The sequence below is a fragment of the Muntiacus reevesi genome, chromosome 3 (assembly GCF_963930625.1).
Source record: "Muntiacus reevesi chromosome 3, mMunRee1.1, whole genome shotgun sequence".
In the NCBI taxonomy this organism is placed as follows: Eukaryota; Metazoa; Chordata; class Mammalia; order Artiodactyla; family Cervidae; genus Muntiacus; species Muntiacus reevesi.
This window is the reverse complement of record NC_089251.1, coordinates 235722476-235737978: the sequence shown is the minus strand read 5'-3', so window position 1 is coordinate 235737978 and position 15503 is coordinate 235722476. Positions and strand designations below refer to the sequence as shown.

The following is a 15503-nucleotide window of genomic DNA, read 5'->3' as shown; positions in this document are numbered from 1 at the left end:
TCAATGAATTGACTATTTAACTGAATTAACTATTTAACTATTATGGGTTATGAGGATTGAGAGTAAGTTTAAAGAAATGGCTTTTATAAAACATACTTGGGAAAGCAAAATTAACAAACATGAAACTAGAAAACTCTCTGAGAAAGTATTACAGATGCGAATATGGAAAACAAAAAAGTGGGTTTCCTACAGTCACTAGTAATTAAACGTTAACATATACATAGTAATTTACAAAATCCTTAAAACATTCCAGTGAAATAATCAATCTACATTTTACATAAAGAAATAGGCACTATCTCCTTCCTATATGTTAATTACATCAATATTTATACTATAAATTTTCTTTCTAACTCTCCTTTTGAAAATGCTTTCATGCATGTCCTTAAAAGTAGAATTTTCAATATTTTATATATTAGTAAATAACTATTAAGTACTCACTACAAGTAAGACAGTTCTTCAAGAAGGTCACATTTGAGCTTTCCTCTACCTGCCTATAAATCACAAATTATAATACAGTATGAAATAAACAAAAAAGGAGTATACTCAGTGAATGATGGGGACATACAGTCAATAATAAGCCACAATAAAACTGTGACTTAAATATAGTCCTATCTATCTCCAAAGACCTCAAAGCAACATTCATGGCAATTTGGGAAATAATTAGTTTTTAATGACACATTCTGAATAAAGCAAACCCATGATTTGTTAAATGACCCCGAACAGTGTAAATTCTTTCTAAAAATACTAGAGGGAATACAACTTTAAAATGTAATTATATAAAACATATAAAATAAAGAGCACATGTGTGTGCCCATACAAGTGTTGTATACATAATAGAAACTGTAGTTTAGCTTGTAGAAAAAAATTTCTATGGCAGACTCTACTACTAGTTACATACCCAATATATGTCTTTTCCTTCTTTTGTAATATAGCCTTGATTTTATTAAACGCAGCTATGTTCCCAGGTAAAAGACTGTATTATAGAGCCTTTCTCAAAGCAAAGTATGTCCACTTGACTAAGTTCTGCCAATGAGATATAATCAGAAGTGCTGTGTGGGACTTATAGAAGAAAAGGATCCTGAAAAGGAACTGATTTATCTGAGAAATATCCTTTTTGCCCCTGCATTTCTTCCTGTTGCTTGAAACTCAGATGGGATGGCTAAAGCTTTAGCAACCCAGGAATCATGAGGAAATACAAAGGACAAAAGCCAATACAGGGAAAGTGGAGCAAAAGATGGAGATATCTGGGTTTGCAGTAATTTCAAAGTTTCACATGGCCTTGAACTGCAAGAGATATACACTCCTATCTTGTTTAAGCCATCGTTACTTCAAGCTAACACAATCTTAGTAATAAATAAAACATACTTGGTGCAAAAACTGAAAAAAATCCAGAATTTACATTAAGTATAAAATTCCCCTACCGTCCACCTTAGAGGTAACACTGTTAACAGCATAATACACTGAGATATATGAGAGATAGGGAGGTATCACTGAAAAATGGAGGGAAGGTAACATAGCACGAACTTTTAATATTGTTACACAATTTCGTTTTATATAAATAAGAGCAAGTTTTAAATATTTCTTTAAGTTAGTACTTATAAATTTCATTCTTCATAATGAATCCTTAAAAGAGAACATGTTGGCTTAAAGAGCTACATGCATTTAAAAGTGAAAGATAAAATGGGAGATGGCCTTCAAAAATGTTATATATCACTTTATTTTCCCACTAGTGGCACATTCTCCCAAAACACTTTTTTTTCTATTTGAAAAGAAAAAAGAAACTACTTATATTATTAACTTTTTCTTTGAGTACTTTATAATAAAGTTGAACTTTTTTTCATGTTTATATGCCACTTGTCTTCAGTGAGTTTTCCAGTTTTTTTGTCAATTTATTATTGCTTTTTAAAATTATTTTGTAGGATTTATGTGTCTATTATGTACTCTTTGGATACTAGCCTTTTCTGTGTTATAGATATAAATATTTTCTGCTGGTCGAACTCATAACAAGCATTCAATAAATGTCATTTTTATTGGAGACAAATTTTATTGTTATCAAAATTTTAAAAGCTCACTGACATTTTTACTAACACTAAAGTAACCTTTGGGAAGCTTGACCACATCTTTACAAATATTGAGTCTTCCCTTACAGAAACAAGGGAATTTATTCACAAATTTTTTTTTTACTGTATTTCAAAAAAGTCATATATATTTATACACTTACATTTTTATGGTAGTTATTCCTAAGTATTTTGTAATTTTGGATGCTACTGTGAATTGATTTGCCTTTTATAACTCGTTTCACCATATGCAACTGCATGGTTACTGTAACCTATATAATTCTCAACCATAATAGTTCTAATAGCATTCTAGCTTAGTTTCATATATTTCTATGTTTGATTGCAAACATATCTTATCATACTTAAATAATGATAATCTGGCCTGATTTCCTAATATTTATATATTATTTTGTTTTTCTTATCTTATTGCACTAGCACAAAACAAGACTTTCTTATTTAATACAGCTACTTTAGTAAACCAATGTAATCATATAATTACTTATTTTATGTTACATAAAAGTTGCATCCAAACTTTCTTTCCAGTTACTAAGCAGTAAGTTTCTCTACCAAAAATGTAAACTATCAAATCTCTGAATTTATAGGGCCACATGTTTGAAAACAAAGTAAATTTTTATGTTTTTATGCTATTCTTAAAAATGCCTTCTACAATTCCTTTTTTCACTGGCATACTTATTTACAAATATCTAATCAAATATTATCAGTTTTAAAATACTGATGCGTCTTGGCATGAATAAACTAGTAGATTTGGAATGAAAGAGTTGTGGGTGTTGAAGTTCAGTAATTATAGAGAAATCAACGATTAACAGTCAAGCAGACTCTCAGCGTGGACTTCAGACCTGAAATAAAAAACTTGATACAAAAGAATTTAATTATTTTCTAACCTTCTTTCACTTTCACAGCTAACTGGCACCTAACTGTAATTACCTTAGTTTAAAACGCCAACCAATTAAAAAGAATACTATGAGGAACTAGTTGTATGGGCCTTTCTTTTTATATTTTAAGTGTTACTAAAAACTCCACCACATTCTCTTTCAATCACGGAGGGAATTACAGCCCCAAATTTGGACTCCTTCATATCACAGCTTACACATTGTTTTCATTTTATAACCAAACCTTACAAGTTTTTGAGTACTACAGAGATTTTTTAAAACTGTAAAATAGGAAAAACTTCTGTGGATGGGCAGCAGTAACCATAAATAGGTTATTTCCTGGCAGTGATACCAATAAGAATTTACTTAAACTTGTAATGTTACAGAGAAATGAAAACCATTCCTACAGTCTGCTGAATAATAACTTAAGTCTTAACTTTTTAATGTATAAAAGTTAACTGTTTTAAATACAATAAACAATTTCTTCTCTTTAATCTCTACAACATATACTAGAAACATTATATATATATTTCCCTGTAATCTAGAACCAATGGAGATTTCTAGCTGGAAAACTACATATAAATCAGGGCAATGTTCTTCAAAGCCAACCCTAATTCTGCTGGATTTTAGCTTGTATGGGCTCATCAACATTTTTTCCAAAGCTCTCCATTCTCTCAAAAGACTGGTTGTTAACTCTCGGCAAATCTTACACACTATCTCTTGGCTAATATTTTGTAAGATGTCTTTAAATTAAAAAGAAAAAAATTATTATTTTTTTTTTTTGCTGTGACAACTAATACCAATTTTAACTGTGACACCTAATATCAATTTTACCTGTCTCCAAAAGCTCTACCCCTTGCTGTCAATTTTTAGTCCCACTTAGTGAACTGTTTATTTAAATTCTATTTTTCTTTTTTGCCACACTGTGGCTTGTGGGATCTTAGTTCCCTGACCAAGGATTAAACCTGTACCCTCAGCAGTTAAAGTGTGGAATCCTAACTAATGGACTGCCAGGGAATTCCTTACTTGTTTAATCTCTTCATATCCTTTCTCAGTCTTTCAGTGCATGCATATGTGTTAAGTCGCTTCAGTGGTGTCTGACTCTGCAACCCTATGAATGATAGCCCACCAGGCTCCTCTGTCCATGGGTTTCGCCAGGCAAGAATACTGGAGTAGGTTGCCACGCTCTCCTCCAGGGGATCTTCCTGACCCAGGGATCAAACCCACATCTCCTGCACTGCAGGTGGATTCTTTACCAGGGAAGCCCCTCAATCTTTCTACTTCTACTTAAATTGGAAATGTTAACAGTATTAACATACTTCAAGTTACCTAGGCAGGAGAAGTTTAATTCATTTTTTATTCCTTCTTCTTTCACTTTATCTATCCAACTGGCACATTTTATTTTACTAATCTGTTGATACCTCTGTTCCTACTACCACTGCTATAATCCACACAGACACTTACTACGTTTGTTTGGGTAACAGGAAGTTCCTCCTAAGAAGAATCTCCATTTCAAATCTCCTCTTACAATACTTTCTTCTATACTCTTGTTAAATTATGTTTCTAAAGTCAGGTTCTGGGTATATCATGCCCCTAATCAAAAAATAAACTATCCTGATTTTCCAGACTGTTATTTGACTTCAGTAATTTAAAAATCTCTATTAGTCCACTATTTAGCCTTTCATGTACACGCTTCTTATGTACTCTACCCAAACACAGTTTCCTAAAGATGCCCTTGCCTATTTTGTCTCCGAGTCTTTGCTCATGATATGTAGCTGGCTTGGGGTAACATTTCTTTGTATATCCAAATCTTACTCATGCTTTAAGGCCTAGTTCAAATGTTATTATTCTCTAAAAAAGCATCCTGGGTCTCTCCCAGCTGAAAACAAAAAGCTTTGAACAACAGGACTTCACCTGGACTTCTCTATGGCAGTGTTCTCTAAGTTCTAACTTGAATGGGTATACAAATTTCTTGGAAATCTTGTTAAAATGTAGATTCTGATTTAGTAGGTCAAAGAGCCTGCATTGATTACAACTGAAACTGATGCAGCTGGTCTGTGGACAATTTGAATACTAAGGTGTTATCAAACACACACCAGTTATGGTCTAGTACTCTGGTACTGAACTTTTCTTACTGCTCTTGTTTTCCTAAAGATGAAGGAAGAATCCCTGTTTTCACTGAAAATTGCACAGAAGATATTCGATAAATATTTGTAACCATAACACTGTACATACAGTGTGTATATATGTTTTACAAATTGCAGGTTTTTGATCCTTTAATAGATCACAAGCTATATGCCCATGTACGTAATATGTATATATATAACTGAAACAGAATGAAATCAAGTCAAATGAGAAAGAAAATAGAATGTTATCACTTGTAAAAGGGTAAATATTGTTTCACAGAACTTCTGTTGTAATCCCTGGAGAAGGGAAAGGCTACCCACTCCAGTATTCTGGCCTGGAAAATTCCATGAACTATATAGTCCCATTGGCGTGCAAAGAGTTGGACATAACTGAGTGACTTTCACTTCACTTATATACACATAGATATAAATGCATTCCATGTATTGGGTCGAAATGTAAAATCTATTCTTTATATGGATTTTGGTCAAAAAAGTAAAAAAACATACTTTATGAGTTGAATCATGTCCGCCCTAAAAGGATACACTGAAATCAGAATCTTGGTTATAGTTTAGAATTATGCTGCCACAAGCCAAAGAATACCTGGGGACCAACAGAAGCGGAAAAAGAAACAGAAGGATCCTCCCCTGCTAGAGGCTACCCAGCGAGCAAGGCCCTGCCAATACCTCTAGCTTCAAATTGTGAAGAACAGAAATCTGTGAATAAAATGTTATCACGACCACGTATATCTGTGTGTGTGCATGTGCTCAGCCTTTCGGTCACATCCGACTTTTTGCAACCCTGTGGACTGTACCCTGCCAGGCTCTTCTGACCATGAGATTTCCCAGGCAAGAATGCCAGAGTGGCTTGCCATTTCCTATTCCAGGGGACCTTCCCGAACCAGGAATCGAGTCCAAGCCTCCTGTGTCTCCTGCATTGGCAGGTGGATTCTTTACCACTGAGCTACCTGGAAAGCCCCATATATACTTTAGCGTACAATAAACATTTTTAGGAGATTCTCAAAGTTATAACTTTTCTTACATCCTCATATGAAATCGTCTCCCTTTGCTCTTCTTCTTTATATCATCCTGTTTACTGTCTTCACAGCATTAATTATAATGTATTGTGTTGTGTTTATTTGTTGACTTTGTTTCCTCGGCCAGAAAATAAATTCCAGGAGGATAGGTCTTATTTTTTACTATATCCCCAGAGCCTGGCATCTAACAGATTTCAATAAATACTTATTTAATGAAAAACAGGAAATTTCATAAGTTACATGTTATGAAGCACTAAATGCTATTGTTGTTCACATCTCCTTGTTCCTCCTTCCCTTCCAAGAAAAAGTCCTCTGAATAATGGAGAGATTTCAAATGTAAAAGACCATTTTACATGGTCTACAACAGGGGCTGGCTAACTACAGGCCATGGGTCAAATCTCGCTGGATGCCAGTTTTAGTAAATGTTTTACTAAGACACAGCTTCACTCATTCCTTTATGTATTTATTGTCTGTGGCTGCTTTTACACTGTAACGGCAGAGTTGAGTAGTTGCAACAGACTGGATGGCCGGGATGGCTGGTAGAGCCTAAAATATTTACTATTTGATCTGTGAAATAGGCCACTCTGCTTTTAACTGTTTATATAATGCCTGATATCTAATCGCACATATTCCAAAGGTTATAAGAAATAAATGTTGAAAATAAGTTTTTACCTTATTGTAATTTTTTGCTAATTCCAACATCTCTTTTACCACTGATTCATTATGTTTACAGTGTTCACTGTAGTCCTGAAGTGTCAAACCTTCCATCCAACTCTTCTTATGCAAATTTAACAACATCTAAAAAACATAAAGAAAAATTAATTATGCTTCTATACTGAAGAAATTTCCTTTATGTCTTGAAAAACAACTTCACAAACAACTTTTGGAATTAATGAATTTAAATTTAATTTTATTAATTTAAATAAACCCTAAAGGGCATCCTCCTAAATTTATATTAATGAAACTCTAAGGAATACTCCAACCCCACGGCCTTTGCATTTGCTGTCCCTCTGCCTCAAAGGCTATTTTCTTTATCTCTGTATAGCTTACCTTTCTCACTTCCTTAGAGATAGATGCCACTTCTCACCACCTTATAAAAAAGCCACCCCCACACTATCCTAAACATCTTTCTTTCCTTAACCTGTTTTATTATTTTTATAACACTATAAACAGCTGAAACTTATGTTTTCTTGTTTAGTGCATTTCTCTCTCACTAAAGAGAAATCAACAGGGCAAGGACTTTAATTCAAAATCACTACGATCTAGATTCTAGAATCTAGATCATAATCTAATCATAGCAAATACTCAATAAGTATATACTGAATGAATGAAACTACTATGTAATGCAAAGGGTTTCTAACAGTTCATATAGTCCAGCTTTCAAATACCAAGATAAGTAGGTAAACACTCCCATTTACTGAACGACTTTGTGTCAGTCTTTCTGAGCCTTTGTTTACATTACCTATGAATTGAAGGCTTGTATATAATCTCCAAGTTTCCTTCAAATTCCAATAGTCTGTCTATAATTTTTTAAATTTAAATTTTATATCAGAATGAAAAGTCATAAAACTGCGAAGAAAATCAGATTCATCCAGTTTGCAATCACATCAGCAAACTAGGATCAGATCCCATTAGTGATCACAGAACTAAACACCTTAGCTCATTATTTCTCAAACTGGACTCCTAGTTCTGAATTCTTGGAAATTTGTCAATTTTCAAGTTCAAATTCCTAAGACAGTTTTTCTTAAAGTCCTGTTCTATAAATAATGTCCTTCAGTTGAGGAGTATCAGTGAATACGAAGAGTTTTCTAAATGATTGATAAAATTACACAATATCAAAAAAAATGGTAGCTACAAAATGATGGTTGTTTTCTTGCTATGAGAACCAGTATACTTTATTTAACTTTTTATTTTGTATTGGGGTATACCGATTAACAAGGTGATAGCTTCAGGGGAACAGCAAATAGACTCAGCCATACGTACACATATAACCATTCTCCCCCAAAGTCCCCTCCCATCCAAGCTGTCATACACCATTAAACAGAGTTCCCTGTGCTATACAGTAGGTCCTAGAAGCAGTATACTTTAAGTGAGATCCACAAGGCACGAGGCTCTAAAGACACAGTTAGAAGTGAGTTTAATTCAAAAGAACTGTTTGCAGCTAAAATCAGTTCAAAGTTTTCCTTATGCTGAAGAATAAGCTACAAGTCAAAATCACCTATGAGCATTTTCAAGACACAAAAGCTCCAAATTCCCTGAATCCTCCCCTAGGGCTCATGGAGGCAAGAGTAGTTTGAAAAAACCTGGAAAACTCCTGCATATGTAGCCCCAATTTCTTTGAGTGCTTCCCATCTTCACCATGGATAATGTTTTAGAAAATACATCTTAGGGAAATTTTGGTGCAGTTGCAACTACCAATGTTATAAGATAGTGAAAGTGTTATTTGCTCAGTTGTGTCTAGCTCTTTGCGACCCCATGGACTGTAGCCCACCAGGTTCCTCTGTCCATGGAATTCTCCAAGCAAGAATACTGGAGTGAGGTGCCGTTTCCTTCTCCAGGGGATCTTCCCAACCCAGGGAATGCTATAAAGCTATATATACCAATGTTATAAAGCTACCTTTAATTAAGTGTTGAGAACAGGATTTTTGGACACTTCGAAAGCAAAAAAAAAAAGTTCCCACAGAGGAGAATAATAATCCCACCCTGCCTGGACAAGGATTGCACTGGGCCCCTCAGGTAAGACTTGGAGTTAAGTATACAAGTTGGTGGGATAAGAATAAAGGCAGGGCTTTTGACATTAAGAAAGCACCTGAACTGAGCTATGCTAGGAACATAAATATACTATTAACTAGTTATTTATATGTGTGCTATTTTAATACCAAGGATGGTAGCTAAGTTTATAGGATACTATAAAAGAAAGAAGAAAAAGAAAAGTCTGATGTAATTAGATGGATATTTCCAAACAGTTAGGTGTCAGATATAAGACTGACAACATATTTATAATATATTTATGCATCTGAATGAATTTTTCAGTTTGTGTCTGAGTGGTACCCTTTTTACCCACGGCCTGTACCTAGTCTACATAAAATTAAAATAAGTGTTGAAAATGTTCTTTCAGTTATCAACTAAATCTACCAAAGCTGCTATGAACTTTGGAACAAAAGCAAACAGACGGAAGAGAGTTTTAATGGTTCTGTGTCTCCCCTCAGGTCAAGGAAGAACTGGCCCCCTGCAGCACCTCACTCAAAACCATGGACCTTTGAGGGAGTTTATTGGTGGCTTAGAAGTTTTAAATCAATAGATTATCAAACTTTAGAAAATCTTACATGGCACATGCTTCCCACAAAATATAAATGAGCCAGAAAATGGAAGTGATCTGGTTGAAAAGGGGAGTATTATAGGGAGTCCTCCTATTCTACCTCTAATAGACCATATGCACTAGAATCCCTTCTAAGGTAACTCTGTGGGGAACACTTTCAACTAGTAAGAAGATGTTGTTTACTACTGATTACTTATCACATTTGAACTTCAGAGTGCATGTAGTATGCAAAGTTTACTGGCTGTCAACAGTACTCCTGCTCTTTAAGACTTTTTTATGTCTTTCTCAGAGAGAAACGCAAGAAGATTATTTGGAGGATGACCAATTGCAGTAATAAAGAAAGAAAAAAGAAGTTCAGATTATAATTTCAAAAAGCAATAGGCAGAACATTTCTAACTAGTTGACAGAAAAACTGTACTCAAGATAACCCTAAAATAATAGAAGCTAAAGAATGCTAATTCATCAAGATGCTAGGTAATTTTTTACCCAAAAAAAGATGTCCTTTTCATTATAGGGGACTGGAATGCAAAAGTAGGAAGTCAAGAAACACCTGGAGTAACAGGCAAAACTGGCCTTGGTGTACAGAATGAAGCAGGGCAAAGGCTAATAGAGTTTTGCCAAGAGAATGCACTGGTCATAGTAAACACCCTCTTCCAACAACACAAGAGAAGACTCTACACATGGACATCACCAGATGGCCAACACAGAAATCAGACTGATTATATTCTTTGCAGTCAAAGATGGAGAAGCTCTATACAGTCAGCAAAAACAAGACCGGGAGCTGACTGTGGCTCAGATCATGAACTTCTTATTGCCAAACTCAGACTGAAATTGAAGAAAGTAGGGAAAACCACTAGACCATTCAGGTATGACCTAAATCAAATCCCTTATGACTATTCAGTGGAAGTGAGAAATAGATTTAAGGGACTAGATCTGATAGACAGAGTGCCTGATGAATTATGGATGGAGATTTATGACATTATACAGGAGACAGGGATCAAGACCATCTTCATGAAAAAAAACGCAAAAAGGCAAAATGGCTGCTTGAGGAGGCCTTACAAATAGCTGTGAAAAGAAGGGAAGTGAAAAGCAAAGGAGAAAAGGAAAGACAAGCATCTGAATGCAGAGTTCCAAAAAACAGCAAGGAGAGATAAGAAAGCCTTCCTCAGCGATCAATGCAAAGAAATAGAGGAAAAATAGAATGGGAAAGACTAGAGGTCTCTTCAAGAAAATTAGAGATACCAAGGGAACATTTCACGCAAAGATGAGCTCAATAAAGGACAGAAATGGTAGGGACCTAACAGAAGCAGAAGATGGTAAGAAGAGGTGGCAAGAATACACAGAAGAACTGTACAAAAAAGATCTTCATGACCCAGATAATCATGACGGTGTGATCACTCATCTAGAGCCAGACACCCTGGAATGTGAAGTCAAGTGGGCCTTAGGAAGCATCACTATAAACAAAGCTAGTGGAGGTGATGGAATTCTAGCTATTTCAAATCCTGAAAGATGATGTTGTGAAAGTGCTGCACTCAAAATATCAGCAAATTTGGAAAACTCAGCAGTGGCCACAGGACTGGAAAAGGTCAGTTTTCATTCCAATCCCCAAGAAAGGCAATTCTAAAGAATTCTCAAACTACTGCACATTTGCACTCATTTCACACACCAGTAAAGTAATGCTCCAAATTCTCCAAGCCAGGCTTCAGCAATACATGAACCGTGAACTTCCAGATGTTCAAGCTGGTTTTAGAAAAGGCAGAGGAACCAGAGGTCAAATTGCCAACATCCACTGGATCATAGAAAAAGCAAGAGAGCTCCAGAAAAACATCTATGTCTGCTTTATTGACTATGCCAAAGCCTTTGACTGTGTGGATCACAACAAAATGTGGAAAATTCTGAAAGAGATGGGAATACCAGACCACCTGACCTGCCTCTTGGGAAATCTGTATGCAGGTCCGGAAGCAACAGTTAGAACTGGACATGGAACAACAGACTGGTTCCAAATCAACAAAGAAGTACATTAAGGCTGTATATTGTCACCCTCCTTATTTAACTTATATAAAGAGTACATCACGAGAAACACTGGGCTGGAAGAAGCACAAGCTGGAATCAAGACTGCTGGGAGAAATATCAATAACCTCAGATATGCAGATGACACCACCCTTATAGCAGAAAGTAAAGAAGAATTGAAGAGCCTCTTGATGAAAGTGAAAGAGGAGAATGAAAAAGTTGGCTTAAAGCTCAACATTCAGAAAACTAAGATCATGGCATCCGGTCCCATCACTTCATGGCAAACAGATGGGCAAACAGGGGGAAACAGTGGCTGATTTTATTTTTTTGGGCTCCAAAATCACTGCAGATGGTAATTGCAGCTATGAAATTAAGAGACGCTTACTCCTTGGAAGGAAAATTATCACCAACCTAGACAGCACATTAAAAAGCAGAGACATTACTTTGCCAACAAGGGTCCGTCTAGTCAAGACTATGGTTTTTCCAGTAGTCATGTATGGATGTGAGAGTTGGACTATAAAGAAAGCTGAGCACCGAAGAATTGATGCTTTTGAAGAAGTTTTTGGAGATGCTTTTGGAGAAGACTCTTGAGAGTCCCTTGGACTGCAAGGAGATCCAACCAGTTCACCCTAAAGGAGATTAGTCCTGGATGTTCACTGGAAGGACTGATGTTAAAGCTGAGACTCCAATATTGTGGCCACCTGATACAAACAGCTGACTCTTGGAAAAGACCCTGATGCTGGGAAAGATTGAGGGCAGGAGAAGGGGACAACAGAGGATGAGATGGTTGGATGGCATCACCGACTCAATGGACATGAGTTTGGGTAAACTCATGGAGTTGGTGATAGACAGGGAGGCCTGGCGCGCTGCGGTTCATGGGGTCACAAAGAGTCAGACACAACTGAGTGAACTGAACTGAAAAAAATGTTAATTCATCAAGATGCTAGGTAGTTTTTAAAAGTATCAAATTTTACTACTATAAAAAGGTGTACAAATTTAGCTCTGAATATCTGAAAATCCTTAAAATGCATTTCCCCTTTGACTCACCTTTAGTTTATCCTAAGTATCATGGTACTTCTTAAAAAACACAATACAATTACAATCTAATTTATTCCTTTCAAATCTGGAAAGTTATCTATTTAGCAATTTAGTGACAAAAGGTTATTTTATTGGAGAAGATAAGTTAATCATAAAAATCACAGACCTAGAAGAAAGATTTTTCTAATTTATCATATAACCAAGCTGGAATGTTTGTTTCCTACTTCTTCCTCTGCTTTAGCACATACCAAGAAGGTAAAACTGTCTTTCAATTTGTCCAATAAAATATTCCTTTGTTTTATGCTGCAATTCAAGAGGAATGAAAAAACTTTTGACTACAATAAATGAAAGAGGTCAACAATTTAAATTCAAATAAACCAGGTAACAGCTATATTGTTGAAATAGACATTTTTCCTCCTCGAAGGTAAAAAATTAAAGCTCACCTTCTGTTCCAATTCGTTTTTCCGATAGTTAATAGTAATGGAGTAATAATGTCTGTTTAGTCCATGAATTAATGCCTATATAAATGATTAGAAAAAGGACAAATTAATATTTTTCATCTAATAAAATAAATACAGCTGTTTGAAACTATTGACACATCTGGTAAACAATATCTTTATATCTTCTAAAAATGACTGTTTATCCAAAATAAATATTAAACTATTTTTTTTTTCAGCTAAAGTTTAGGAGTGAGGTTCTGAGGTATGGGGCACACATTCTTTAAAGCATGATATAGCAGCACAAAGTCAATAGTTTTAGTAGCCTTGCTCAGAGTCAGAAACAGTTTGACTTCATCATAATCTAACTTAGAAATTAACTATTCATAATTTATAAATAGCATATAATTTATTAAGTCTAATTTTATGATCATCTAGGCAGGGGCTCTTTCTTACTTAGAGAAAAGCCTAAAAAGCTGTAATAAAATAATTATTCCTTCACCCACAACATTAATCTGGAGTTTCCCTTTTTAATTCACTTCTAATATATTAAAAATAACTGACTGCACATGTCTCTAAATTAATAAAATGGAATCTGTTCTGTACTGGGTCTAGTGACAGGCAGTCTCACTAAGCAGTACTTATAGATATCATTTGGATTAAATTTATATTTATTATTGTCCCTGTTAATCTTTCATACTGCTTGTGTTAGTTTTACTACTTTTACCTAAATACTGTAATTGAAAATCAGGTAGGTAGCGCCTTTAAGTTCAAAACTGGGAATTTCAGCAGAAAAGTTAATCTCTAAAATATAGACCTGTCTGTGTGCCCATTTGGCTAAGTACTTCCCACTGTACTCGATCACTGAGAAAAACAGGGAGACCATAACAAAAAATTAAGCTAATGGCATGGTTTTATTAAGAAACAATAACCCTGCATGTGCTGGAAATGTTTCACAATTGCTTAAATAACTTAGCAGCAGAGGTTCAAATGAGGTCCAGAACAGTTTCTATGGACTCCTCAATCAGTCTTCTAAAACATTAAAGCTCAGAAATGTACATGGGATATATTTTCAAGTACAAAAACAAAAAGGGCTTTGGGGTTAACTCTCAGGAATCTAAAGATAAACTATATAATTAGATTTGTATAGTGTAGTCTTAAGGTGTTGATGTAAAAAAAAGGGGTAGACAGAAAACATTTGATGAGCACCTGGCATCTGCTTTACAAAATAAGTCTTCTAATCTTCACAGCAACCTAGTAAGGTAGGCTGGTTCCATGTGTATTTCTGACAGATGAGAAAATAAGACACTAATCTCAATTTGTACTAGTTTCTACCTATTAAAAGGCAAAACTGGGATCTGAGACTAAGACTTTTTGACTCCAAAGCCCATGTTTTTTCTACCATACTATGATGCTACAATGTATCTCAGAAATTCTTCAATTCTTTGTACTCTTAAGAATGAGAATGAAAACAAAGCATAGTCTTATTATTAAATCTTGCTAGCAAAATCACCCCACCAAATACCAACCCATTTTCGATTATGTACTGCAAAAATCCATTCTCATGTTTCTAACATCTGCTATAATAAAATGGTTGACATGTGCAATTAAAGTACTAAGAGGATCTATTAAATCCTTATTCATTTCAATAATCAAGAACAGTGAGTTAAATTTCAGTGCATAATATGTATACTACTGTGAGGATCAAACAGTGGGGCTAATCAGTGCCTCCCTTAAACGGTACTCACCTTTATTCAAATTAGGAAGTACATCCTCTCTGTGGAAGAATTTAAAAAAAGGTGGCAGACACAGCCTGGCTAGAGAGTGAAGCTTAGGCTAGATTTCAGGTGCCAACTAACCTCTCATACAAATGCTTTTATGCGCTCCAACTGTATAATTTCACACAGTGGCCAAGAGCTAGTAATGGTATAGCCAATAGATACAGAAGTCAGCCAAATGGGCACACAGACAGGTCCACATTTTGGAGATCAACTGTACTGCTGAAACATAGTTTAGAACTTGAAGGCACTACCTACTTAATTTTCAATTACATTATTCAGATAAAAGTAGTAAAACTAACACAGGTAGTATGAAAGATTAGCAGGGACAATAATAAACAAATATAAATTTAATCCAAATGATACCCTCAAACTATCTTCTAATGTCATTTACTCACCTGCTGCGTCCCCCCATTACATTCATCCCAAATCATAAGTAAACTGGCCCCGTTGAGTCCTTATTCCATATAAGCCCAAAAGGGGTAGGCTCTTTTATTTAGCTTAGTGAAAAATAAATTTTTTAAAATTCACCAATCTAGCTGACACTGAATTACAAGTTGTGGCAGCATACACCAAATATAAGATTAGCTTTACCAAGGGGGAGACTAGTCTCTTTCTTGAAAGGGCCAAGTTGAAAATGCCGTGGTATATCAGGCCAACAAAGAAGTTTCATAACCAGGAAATTTTGGAAAACATCAATACCTAATTTATAAATCTACACTTAACAAAACATATGATAGATTTAGGAAATGATAGATCTGAAAAAAAGTACACCAATAATCATTATGGTGAAATCATACTTTCTGGCAATGTC

At 35.1% G+C, this 15503-nt stretch overlaps 1 protein-coding gene across 2 annotated transcripts in view; it reads right to left on the bottom strand.

The window, feature by feature from the left end:
• PSMD14 (proteasome 26S subunit, non-ATPase 14) overlaps positions 1 to 15503 on the bottom strand; it is a 99367-nt gene that overhangs the window by 6451 nt on the left and 77413 nt on the right. For both annotated transcript variants that reach the window (XM_065931644.1, XM_065931643.1), the window contains 2 exons: positions 12918 to 12992; positions 6780 to 6905 (listed from right to left, as the gene is read on the bottom strand). In XM_065931644.1, the coding sequence (XP_065787716.1) occupies positions 6780 to 6905; positions 12918 to 12992 (201 nt within the window). The remainder of the gene's footprint in view (positions 1 to 6779; positions 6906 to 12917; positions 12993 to 15503) is intronic.